Source organism: Plecotus auritus (genome assembly GCF_963455305.1).
Source record: "Plecotus auritus genome assembly, chromosome: 6".
NCBI lineage: Eukaryota > Metazoa > Chordata > Mammalia > Chiroptera > Vespertilionidae > Plecotus > Plecotus auritus.
This window is the reverse complement of record NC_137773.1, coordinates 68,470,372-68,483,435: the sequence shown is the minus strand read 5'-3', so window position 1 is coordinate 68,483,435 and position 13,064 is coordinate 68,470,372. Positions and strand designations below refer to the sequence as shown.

Here is a 13,064-nt window from a genome sequence, read left to right as displayed (position 1 = left end):
CTGCAGTTTTTCTAGTACCTCCTCTCTACCTCCCCTTGGTTCCAACACTTTCTCGCATCCTGCAACATTCCACACAGAAAATCTCTTATTCCCCTATAGCAGATCTGGTAAGATATTTGACCCTTTAAAATATAACAACTATTTGATATGCTCACAGATTGACAAGTTGTGGAGAAAACCCAACTTCACATTTCAAAAGGAAATAGCAACGAAGAAACATGATAGGAATGAGAAGGTGTCTAAATCTGTCTTCATTAAATTTTTAACCTCCAACTCAATTATGTTTGATTAGTCTCTGGAAGATATAATAGCTAAGGAATTCCCTATAGCTATTTCATGAAATGCTAACATGAGCAATAGCCAGTAACCTGGGACACAATTTAGAAATCCCAGGAACTCAGATTTGGACTCTAGTAATTCTAACAGAAGATTAAATGAGAAACAGCAAACACATTTTTGTTTTCACAACTAGGATTTCTTATTTCAACACCTTCTCATTTCAGTAACACAGCCTGAAGAGTGTTATCTCACCAGAAGGAAAGTAATATGACAAAATTGACCTGTCTTCACGTAGCAAAATGATAACTGCATGAGTATATACTGCTTTTTAATATTTGCACTGATTTATGACTGTTGTGATAATAGCAGTTACTTTTCAGATTCTTCACAAATTCCCATACACCAATTTATAAAACCTGACAATATTCTCATTCAACTTATATTAGTTAATGATCAATTTATTCGCCATCTGTCTTTTCCTTTGCCAATCTTTCTTTTGTTCAGTCCCCACCTCTGTTCCCTGCCCCTTTCTTCTCTTACCTAGACCCACTAATTCTAAACATTGCCTAAGCATTTTCAGCCTTGATATTATTTCCTTTTATACTTACTGGCATAGTAAACTTCTGGATTGTGATACTGTGGACCTGCCCACCAAGCCTACCTATGCTCCAGTTTCTGATGATGTATCCCAGTGGTCGGCAAACTCATTAGTCAACAGAGCCAAATATCAACAGTACAACGATTGAAATTTCTTTTGAGAGCCACATTTTTTAAACTTAAACTTCTTCTAACACCACTTCTTCAAAATAGACTCGCCCAGGCTGTGGTATTTTGTGGAAAAGCCACACTCAAGGGGCCAAAGAGCCGCATGTGGCTCGCAAGCCGCAGTTTGCCGACCACTGGTGTAGATTAATCAACCTAATGTCTGATACTCTCGGACAACTGATTACTCATAGCTCTCCATTAACATTTATTTTTATTTCCTGGGCTGGACTCATTCAGACCTCCTATTTTGACATGCTTATCTTCGGCACTCACTTATTTTTAAAGTGCAATGTTGTTTCTATTACTTTTTTTTTTTAATATATTTTATTGATATTTCACAGAGAGGAAGGGAGAGGGATAGAGAGCTAGAAACATCGATGAGAGAGAAACATCGATCAGCTGCCTCCTGCACACCTCCCACTGAGGATGTGCCCGCAACCAAGGTACATGCCCTTGACCGGAATCGAACCCGGGACCTTTCAGTCCCCAGGCTGATGCTCTATCCACTGAGCCAAACCGGTTTCGGCTGTTTCTATTACTTTCTATCAACCCATGACCTTCTCTGTCTTTCACACTCTCTACATGGATTTTCTCCCCTAAAAAAAAGCTTCCGTAGTTTGACTCCACCCAATATTCTGTACCAGTCTCCTTGATGGCCTCTCTTATCTCCTTTACTACATTTTGTTCATGGCATGAATTTGTATTCATTGAGAGATTTCATTAAAACACACTTTAAGTAATTCATATGCATGCATTCTGTCTCCAATCTAATTTATAAATTACTTTGAAACAGAGTATTATCCTATATAATAAAAGCGTAATATGCAAGTTGTCCCCTCAACAGGGAGTTGTCTGGGAGTTCGACCAGGGGGCAGGGCTGGCCGGGGAAAGGGAGGGAGTAGCTGGTCGGTAGCCAGCAGCCACTACGGACCCTACCAGTGCACGAATTTTGTGCACTGGGCCTCTAGTATTGTATAAAATGACAGCACTATAATGCATCTGGAAGATCAACTATTTGTTTTACAAGTGAGGCAGCTGAGAACCAAAGCATATAAGTGACTTATCAGAGGTTATATATATAATCAGTGGCAAAACTAGGACTGGAATTCTCCATCGTTTACTGCTTTGACTGGCAAAAGCCACCTTTACCATTCTAATTTATTCTTCCTTCCAATATGTAGGAGATGTCCCTTGCATAAGTCAGGTAGTCTCAAGTGAGCCATGAAGAGGCACCAGCAGCAGTCTGATAGTGCCTAAAGGGGAGAACACTGGGAGTATTAGGCTAGGGCTACGAGCACTAAATCTCCTGCAGGGTTGACCCCGTGGAGTGAAGAGCAAGCTAAATCATAGGCAAGTGGGCTGGGGTTAGAGGCAAGGTTCCTAGCACAACAGGGGAGCTGAAGTGTACTCCAGATGTCTGAGGGAGCTGAAGCCTAACTATAATGACTGAGCATGCACAGTGGGTTGTGGGGAAAGAAGGAAGATGGCTCCTCAGAGAGCACACAGTTGATGACATGAAACAGCAAATTTAGTTTCCAGATCCCATCCACTGGCTCAGTCTCTGACTATATCACTCCTTTTACAGTGTCAGTCTTGAACTAGGGAGTCTCTATCTAGATAGAATGAGCCTGAAACTTGAATGTCTTTAATTAGAGTGGTTTGAGGAAACCAAGTAAAGCAAGGTTAATAATACTAAGCTCTGCGAAGTTTGCACTTAACAAATGCAGTCAACTGTCTTTACTTCATAACATGATTAGATAGATAGGTAGGTAAATAGATAGATGGAGATAGATGAGAGAGAGAGAGAATTAAACTTATTAACTGTCCTTAATTTCACACAGTGAATTTTGCAGAGGATCACAATTCTATTATGTCTCTCTATTATATCCCTCAAAGGCAACACATGAATCCCCATGGGACTTGGTTCAACATTTTCTGCTAAAATGATATAATAACTCTGATCACTTCTACCTAGGGCAAAATTGTTTAGATTTTGTATGAAATATCTTTTGAAATACCTGTACTTACTCATTTCAGAATTGTTTAATTAATGCTAAGTTGAGACAAAGCATCATCTTTTGGTGTGACTTAGAGATGATAGGTATCTCTAGAGTGTTGCCTGACTGACAGCTGTCAATTAAAAATGGGTCCATAGGATGACTAGTTTGACAGCATGTATTTTAGCTCTTAAATTGCACTGATTCTGAATTTATGAATTGATTTAATTTATTAATATCTCTACATTATGAGACTCTGACAAAGATTTTACCAAACCTCTTTCACTGAGATTTTCCCAGGTCTACAAACAACCATTTAATAAAATGGCTGTTTCTACTGTTGAAAACAATGGTTGCAAATAGGTTCAGAAGCATGAACAAACACCCATATTTTAAAATATGATACTGAAGAGCATAGTAATGTTTTTCAGTGGTAGTGGGATGGGAAAAACATAACCTTAGGGAGCAAGTTTGTAATTGAACAGTGTGGGCAGGAAGAGAAGGCTAGGAACATGCACCATGTGTTTGTTTTAAAAACTAATGTATCACCTCAAACTCCAGAACAAGAAAATGAGAAAACACTTTAACTCAAATTTAGGTGAGAGGAATTCTATTTTAATTACCTGCTAAAAATAAATACTTAAACATTGTTCAGGGAATTCTTTCATTAGCAGTTATTCTCAATTGGGAGCAAATTTGGCCCCCAGATGACATTTATCAAAATCTGAAGACATTTTTTTAATTGCCGCAAGTAGGGAGTGCTGTCGACACCTAGTGGATAGAGGCCAGAGGTGCTGGTAAATATCTTTTAATACAAAGGACAGCATTGCACAATAAAAAAGTCCTCTTATAACTATTTTTGATGTCAGATGGGTACTGGGTACATCAGGATTATCACTTCAGAAGTTATATAAGTGTTTAATCACTATGTTTACATCTGAAACAAATATTATATGTCAACTGTAATTGAAAAAATAAAAATTATTTTTTAAAAATCCTCGTGTCCAACCAGTGTACCTGCTGTGATTTATAGCAGTGGTACTGTACATTTACTTCTGGATGTTTTCCACCATTATACCACTATGAAACTAATATTCCAGGCTTACTGTACTTGCCAAAAATAAGTGGTATCCTAAAAAAATTAAAATCTAAAGTTGTTCCTTTAAATAAATATTTAGATTTTAGCAAAATCTAATACAATCTTAGTGAAATGAGAAATTATTTTGAAGTTACACACTGATAATTTGATATTAAAAATGCATTGCATGTATACATTGTTAAAGAGCCCTGCCTGGCTACTGGACCACTAATTGTATATAGCTGTGATATCGGCTCAGAAAAATATTCAAAACTAGCAAAATAGCATCAGTATTACTTTGAAAACTCTGTATCAATAGCCTACTTTATGCCAGACAATTCCCAAAGCAAGTTCCTTGGCTTTACTGTTGAAAAGCTTCTTAACTGTCTCCCTCCAGATATTGCCCTTGACACGTCCCAAGTTTCTTTCCAGGAAACCTATTTCTAAAATAAAAAGTAACGAACCACTTAAAATGTTTCAAGTATTATTATAAATAAGAAACACTTAATGAACGCTTATTATAAACATCAAATGAGCATTTAAACTCAGCTAACCATAAACATTTCTGCCAAAAAAAAAAACACAAAAAAAACCACAAAACAGTGTCATCATGAAATAAATCTACTTGTGGAGATTCCTATATTTCATTTCTATATCTATACTATTAATTACTTCCACAGGGGGGAAAAAGTCATGTTAATATAACCTTTAAGCCACCAATAGGTTTCTTAGGTTGAAGTCAATGATACAAGGATATGTCATTTGAATAGATTCTACTTGTAGAGTGGTTAGGAGACATTAATCTCACAAACAAATCTCTCAAAATAAGAATGATGTGCCTTAGTTAAAAAAAAAAATGCATTCCATGGACGTGCTATTTGCATTCCATGCTCTTTTACTTGCTGATAAAAATAATAAAAAACCATTATCCTATGAATGGCTGCCCTTTACTAATCACCTATTATATGGGAGGACCTTTGCCAGGCATTCAGTATGCACTGGGCTGATGATCACAGCTACCTAGCCAGAGAGATATTGCCCTTCAGAATGCCAGAGCTCAGCTGCCTCTGTGCAACAGACTGTGATTCAAACCCAGGAAGGCTTCCCCCCACAACCCATGACAGGTCGTGGTCTCCACTTGCAGTAAAACTCACAAGCCCAAGGAAATTTAAGATTTGTTTTTTATTCCTTTGTACTTTATTCAAACAATATCTTATCACTCAAATGTCTAAACTCAGATCATAGAAGAATGACGTAGTTACACTTTAATTCTTACATTACCGTTTGTTACTTCCACAAAGGCATTTTGCCCTGATTTTTGTTGTTATTCTGTTCTTTTCCTAGTCTCAACTCATAGAGGGGGGAAATTTTCTTTTGTTTGTTTGTAATGTATCTCCAGCTCAGTTTCTTTCCTGTGGTATGACTTTGATCAGTTCCGACATTTGTCAGGGTTTGTGCACACCCTCATTTGTAGACGTTGCAGGACATGGAAACAAGATGTTTAGCATCAAGAAGAGCTTGTATGTTCTGTCTGAAACTTTTCCTCGCTGCTCAGCTCTGTCAGTGTTTGTGTGGGTGTGGGGGGCATATGTGTAAGAAGGATATTAAGACTTTTAGAGAGGAGGGTGGGAAGAAGAGATTCTGAGGGGGGAGAGAGAGAGAGAGAGAGAGAGAGAGAGACAGAGAGAGAGAGAGAGACAGAGAGAGAGAGAGAGAGGAAGGAAAGAAGAGGGAATGGAAAGAGAGAGGGAGAGGAAATGAGAGAGAAAGGAAAGAGAACTGCTTTATAGCTGCTAAGATTGCAGACAGAAATAGCACACAACCACCGTGAGCTGTATGCAACTCAGAAACCAAGACTAAATTGTATTCACTTCTCTTAATCAGTTGCTCAGAAAGAAAGAGATGACATCTGGTCCTGTCTTCTTCTACATCTTGATTTTTGGAAAATATTGTAAGTATGCTCAGGATTGAATTCTGTATGCCTTAGTGTTTTATGAAATTATCACAAGTACGATTGTGTGTTACTTACGTTTATGCTTTTAAGATGACAATGCTTTTTCGGACAAAATTGTAATCTCACCTCAGAATTCTTCTTCTTAATACATGTCTGGTATTTCTATTAAAAACTGGAATATATTGTCAGTCAGTAGTTAGGCAAGACTAGTATGCCACAGAAACCTATGCTTCATAGCAACCAATTTGTCTAACTGGTATTAATAATATTTTATAAGTAATTTTGTAATATTTCAAGAGGAGTTGTCCTTAAAGAGATTGCGTTCAAGGAATATGCCCATTGAAATATCCCGGGAAGTCTTTACATGTGTTCCAGTTTCTGTGTAGTTGTAGTCCTAGTCCTTTGTGATTTGATATCATAGATGTGCCTCCTTAAAGGGAAATGCATTCAGAAAACTCCTTTTTTAATTCGCAAGGTTCCTCGCTGTTCCCTAAAAGAGAAATAAGGGAAAGCGCAAAGCCATGAAAGACACAGACACATGAGGAGTCCCAGTGGACATTTGACTTTTGGTATAGTGACAGTTTTTGCTGTCTCTCTGTGTGCTGTAGTTTATTTTTCAGAATAATTTTCTTTCATCAAGGGAAAGAGTCGTTCTGCATTAAAGCCTAGTTAAATTATATTATGTAAGTAGAAATCAAATGTTTTTGTTTCGTGGGTAATAAATTATGACAAAGTCAAAGCAAATTAGAAAACTTTCTGGGTACCTTTAATACCTCTTGATCCTGGAAATGATTAAGCTCTAACAAATTGAGAATTCCCAAGCATGTTTATATTCCTCTATCTCTTAAAAGTTTGTTTACATGAAGATATTCTATTGAGGAATGGCTCAGAGTAAATTTTAATCCAAATTCTCCCATGTGCCACACCACAATGATTTTTTTCCTGTCTTTCCTTCTTGCCTTCTGACCTCTGGTATATCTCACTGTAATGGTCAAAGGTGAGAGCATCAAAATAAAAAATAAAAATTACTCAGAATCCTGGAGAAGCATTCCAGTTCCTCACTGTCTCCATATGTTATCTTGATTACTGACATTCCTTTTTTTTTAACTGGAAGGAGGAGAGGGGTGAAATTGCAAACCCCCACCAGAAATTGAATGTTTCTAATTATAATGCAAGTCCTTAAACTATGGGAGTTTTTGAGATTTGCCACCAACTTCCTCATTAATCAATAACATATTCTGCCATCTCCTATTCCATTTCAATAAAATGAATACACAGAAGCCAAAGGAGTGCTTCCAAAATAGGCATGAGAAATTCAACAGTATGTATGTAAAAGATGTTCAGGGCAAGTTGAGAAGTAACTTTGGCTAATGTGCTACCATCATTTCAGGTTAGTAAAAAAGGTTATATGCTTACATGTTGTCTTTTGTTAATAAAAAATCATTTTGATGACCAGAAATAGAAAATGGTTATTAGGAGGTTGGGGGCTAAGTAGAGGTGGGCAAAGGGGGATGGGGGAAAGGGTCCGGAAGAGATTTTGCTTGGGGCAATGGACGCATGATGTAGTATGCAGATGATGTTTTGTTGAGTTGTACACTGGAAACCTGTATGGTTTTGCAAACCAATATCTCACTGTAATGGCCAATAAATTTAATTATTTTTTTAAAAAAGAAGTAAAAAAGGATACTAAGGAGCAAACATAATTAAAGAATTAAATGTATCAGATTAGATCCTGGACCAAAAAAAATAAAAGGGTTTTTGTTCTTTTGCTATAAAGGGGTGGGGAGAATGAAAATAGCTACTAATGGTGATGATGATGTCAAAACCTTCCAACTTTTAAAATTTAAGTTCTTTTGACTTGCAATGTTTTTGTAATGCAATGTGAGTACTTGAGAGCTCCCTGTGCTCATTCTTCTATGCGCCTTCCATGGAGAATGAGGGCATAAATATCTGATGCCCAGCTTGGCAAGCAAGATTTCTGGCTATATTGGTGTCAACTGGGTAGGTGGAGTGGAGGGGCATTTAACCACAAAATAGCAGCCCACACCCATGATTCACATTTTAATTGATCTCATCACCTATCACCACCTAACAGAAGATTTCTTACACATATAGCAAAAGAAGTCAACAGTGACATAAGAAAAGTCTTAAATCTCTGTAGTCCCATGGTGGTTGTTGTTGTAATTATGTTTATTTATTTGTTTGTTTTTTTAATCCACTTTCCTGTTGCCTAGGAACAGTTGTCATGGAAGACAGCTGACCTAAGGTGCTGATCTTTGACAATGACTTACCCACTCTGAGCCTTATTTTGTAAAATGGCAGTAAAATCTTTTACCCTATCTGCCTCCTAGATCTCCTATGTTTAGTTTTTTATTACATCAATTACCTCCCTGAATCTTCAAAACGACTCCATTATATAGATACAATTAAGCACAGGAGAAAGACAAGCACAAGGACATTTGGTACCTTGTCAGAAGACTCAAGCTAATAAATGCCAAGATTTGAATGCTTTCAAAGTCCATGCTTTTCCCTTGAGACCATGAACATTCTCAGTAGAAATAATGTGTACTAAAGGGCTTTAAAAACAGAAAGCCCTTTATAGACTTGAGCAATTATTAGTCACCCTTTTAACCAAAAAAATTATTGAATGCCAGTTACTCTAATAAGCAATAGGACCAAGGAGTGATCACTGAAGGGGGAGAGTAGAGAAGACAGAACATTCATCTAGGACAGTGGTCGGCAAATTGCGGCTCGCGAGCCACATGCGGCTCTTGGGCCCCTTGAGTGTGGCTCTTCCACAAAATACCACGGTCTATTTTGAAGAAGTGGCGTTAGAAGAAGTTTAAGTTTAAAAAATTTGGCTCTCAAAAGAAATTTCAATCGTTATACTGTTGATATTTGGCTCTGTTGACTAATGAGTTTGCCGACCGCTGACTTAGGATTCCCAAACAGTGAGATAAGCCCACACCGAAAGTGGCAACATTAAGATTCAGAAAAGTTTCCTTTTAACCTTGAGGATTTTTCATTCTTAAAAAATTCCTCTATAGCCTAGTTAGCTGTATTGTGTCAATGTTAATTTCCAGATTTGAAAATGTACTATGGCTGCGTAAGATTTTACCATTAGGAGAAGGTGGGTGAAAGGTTAAGGAACCTCTCTCAACTATTTTTGCAACTTTTTAGGAGCCTAGAATATTGCAAAGTTCAAAAACAATCCCCAGGAAGAGTTATATCACAAGTCCTTATCAGCAATTGCTTTACTCATTATTAAAAAGTATCATTCAGCAAAAGCAATCATTTTACTGAATACTTTGGATAGGAAAGGAACAAGTGAGGAAACAGGAAATAAAAGAGGCTCAAATATTAACTGAACCCACTTTAGTACTGGGCCAAGGACTGGGTAAGGTCCTTGTTTTTAGTTTCCAAGTGGATGCTTACAAGACCACCTGGTCTTTGTCTTGGGTCCTGGCACTGGCATGTCTCCTAGCAATTCTCTTCTGTAACCATGAGGACGGGGGAGGGAAGAGTCTTTCCCAGAACAGTCCACTAGTTCATGAAAAACAGAACATTAATACATGAAAAAGTAGAATACTGATATATTTACCCACCTCCAAAACATAGAATAAACTTTCCAGAAGTATCTACTATTTCACCTCATATTTTTAAAGGTTGCTAACAATTTTGTATTGTTCTTACTATAAATATAGTGTCAAATTTTTAAGATTCAAATAGAAAATTAGCAAGTCTGTGCCTCATCATCATCATTCATATAAAGGAAAACAAGTTATCACATTTGTGAACTAAATAGTTTCACAAGCATAATTTCACACATTAGGATAAACTTGTTAAAGTGAAATGCCTAGAGTTTGGTATTCTAGTTAGATTTAATTTTTGTCTGAATAAAACTGTAAGCATGTATATAATTTTGATTTCAAGCCCTATGATTGTGGTTATGGGTGTGGTTGGGTTTTTTTTTTTTTTTCATGTTTTTTTGTTTTGTTTTGTTTTGTTTTTGTTCTTTTTTGGAGTGTGGTTGTTTTTATACCTACCTTTTATTGATTACTTTCCACAGACTATGAACTGTGCTAAATGCCTTACAAGCATTATCTGATTTTATACCTATAACAACCCTAAGAGATATTCTCACTTTACAAAATAGGAAACAGAAAATAAAAATATTAAGTAGCATACCTGGCACCACCCCCTAGTAAGTGTTATAAAAAAGATTTCAATCCAAGTCTGTATCTTTGAAAGGCCTATGCTAGTAAAACATGATTCAGTTCTAATACTTTCTGAAGCTATAATAACTTAGAATTAAAAGGGACCTGGACAGTTCTCCTGATCTAGTACATTGATCTTTGGACAAGTTAGATATTTCTCCATTTTAATGATTGCACAATAAAGAAATATTGACCAGCCCCAGGTCGCAAAATTGGTAAATCCAAACAAAAACAGTTTCTACAACCTTAGGGTGAGGCCCTCCCCAACCCAGGGAAGTTTGAGAAATCCATGTTTGATGTTTATGAACCTCCTCTTATGAGCTAGTACCATCTGCTTTATATACATTTCTCAGTGCACACCAATAACCGATGAATTAGAATATACATGTAAATAATTTGAATGTATAGAAAACTAGACTCAATCTATATTGACCCCAGGATTTTGCTTAGAAAGTGTATTTGTTTGCAGCACATGGCATAGAACTATACATGTAGGAAGTACCAATAAATATGGACTTAATTCCTGTGCTAGCTTACCTCTCCTTCCTCTTGGATATCCTCTTCTCTAATTATCTTCACAACCCCAGTAGTTGTATTATTTGTCTTATACGTAGCGATCCAATACTCTCTCATCTTCCATCACCCTGATGGGAATGACAAGAGTCCATTACTGAAACCAAATGCTCTTTCCTTCTTTGGAGATAAGCAGGGACAAGTTGTGAATATTTCAAATTTAGGTTTTGTTCTCTATCACATCAAAGATAATGGTTGAGTAGAAAAAAGGACCACTTAAAGTGAGGTCTCCCGCTACTTGGGTTAGAAATGGTATTATCCTATTAAGTAGTTGTATTGTATAATATTGTAGATATTTGATTTTTTGTTACATAGATTTATTGTATAATTTGTAAAAAAAAAATATTTTTATTGATTTCAAAGAGGGAGAGAGAGATAGAAACATCAGTAATGAGAGAGAATCATTGATTGACAGCCTCCTGCATGCCGCACACTGGGGATCGAGCCTGCACCCTGGGCATGTGCGCCTGACCCTTCAGTCCATAGGCAGATGCTCTATCTCCACTGAGCCAACCCAGCTAGGGCCATTGTATAATTATTTAAATACTACCTAAATTAACTAGGGTTACTATATTTCTTAAATCTTCTAAAATAATGAATTTGTCTTTTAAAAGTAATCAGTGCTTTGAAAAAAATGTCTATAAATTATTATTTGGGATGAAAAGTTTGGGGTCTTGCACTGGCTGCTTTAGGCCACAAAGAGCCCTTGCCTCTAGTCATTGTGCCAGCTCCTCTCTCCATCTCTCTCTCCCCATGATTCTCCCTCAGCTTCCCCTCCCATGTTGCTCTAGGAAGTCAAGTTCTCATTCCATAATGAAGAACAACACAGCTCTCTCTGCTTATCCCCTGTCTCCCAACTCAGGTCTACTTTTAGTCAGGTGCTCACTTGAACCAAAATATCAGCCCTATGATTAACTACAAAAAAAAAAAAACGACAACAGAGAATCTTACATTATATATTCTTTAATGTAAGATTCAACCATTTAAAATATATATATACTTTTATTGATTTCAGAAAGGGAGAGGGAGAGAGAGATAGAAACATCAATAAGAGAGAATCATTGATCAGTTGCCTCCTGCGCACCCCCACTGGGGATTGAGCTCACAACCCAGGCATGAGCCCTGACCAAAAATCGAACCTCCCAGTTCATAGGTCAATGCTCAACCACTGAACCACACTGGCTGAGCAGATTCATCCTTTTTTTTTTTTTTTAAAGGCAGTTGAGAGTTTAAATACCTTTTTGTTTTTGTTAGGGGGTTGAGTGTCCACTTGAACAGAGAGGCAATATAATTATATGACCTATTTCATTGATTAAAACATCTGGTTGTGCTATTGTCTCCCAATAATCTTTTCTCTTGACTCCTATCTAATTCATTTAAACAAAAATAATACGAAGAGTTTTTTCTGCCTCCAGCACTCTAAGTCTCAAGTGAATTTCTATCTAGTTAGACAGTTTCCTCTTATGTCTCTCAAGTACTTTTGTAAGTTTCATAAAATTAGACTTTTTTTGAGTTCAAAGGAAACTTAAAGCTTATAGAGTACAATTCCCTCACTTTTACATAAGAAGAAACTGAGGTTGTATAGCTGTGTTCCCTTTTGATTTCGGCTCTATTATCCTTTACTCACTTTTAAAAGTGAGTCTCCAAATTTCATATGTAGGATAGGAAGGACAGGAAATATCAGAAGGGTAAACATCGCCTAAAAATAGAAAGGACCTAGTCTAAGGGTATAAAAATAAATGTACTGCCCTGGCCAGTGTGGCTCAGTTGGTTGGGCATCATCCAGTGCACCGGTGGTGGTTGGATTCCCGGTCATGGCATATCCTTGGTAGGGGCATGCAGGAGGCAGCTGATGGATGTTCCACTCTCATTTTGATGTTTCTCTTTCTCTTTCCCTGTCCCCCCGCCCCACTCTAAAAAATAATAACAATTACTAAAAATATTTTAAAATAAATTTATTATCCACCAAAATCCTAGCTTCATAGATTAAGACTTTGCCAACACACTAAACTAGTACGATCATTTTTCATATACCAGTACCTGCCTGATAGGTAACCATTTTAAATCATTCTCATAATCAAGGAGATAATGGTCAGAGGAGAGAAGGGTTCTGACTATATCTTCCCAGGTCCATGCTTACAGTCAGGCCCAAAGAGACTTTAATAAAAGGGGCGTATGAAATTCTCAGAGCAGATTAAGGT

The 13,064-nt window shown here is 37.0% G+C and overlaps 1 protein-coding gene across 1 annotated transcript in view; it reads left to right on the top strand.

Annotated features, from left to right (window-relative positions):
• Positions 1-5,862: 5,862 nt before the first annotated feature.
• RXFP1 (relaxin family peptide receptor 1) overlaps positions 5,863-13,064 on the top strand; it is an 86,597-nt gene continuing 79,395 nt past the window's right edge. Inside the window, exon 1 of the mRNA XM_080676790.1 lies at positions 5,863-6,070. Coding sequence (XP_080532916.1) covers positions 6,022-6,070 — 49 coding nt within the window. The 5' untranslated portion in view covers positions 5,863-6,021. The remainder of the gene's footprint in view (positions 6,071-13,064) is intronic.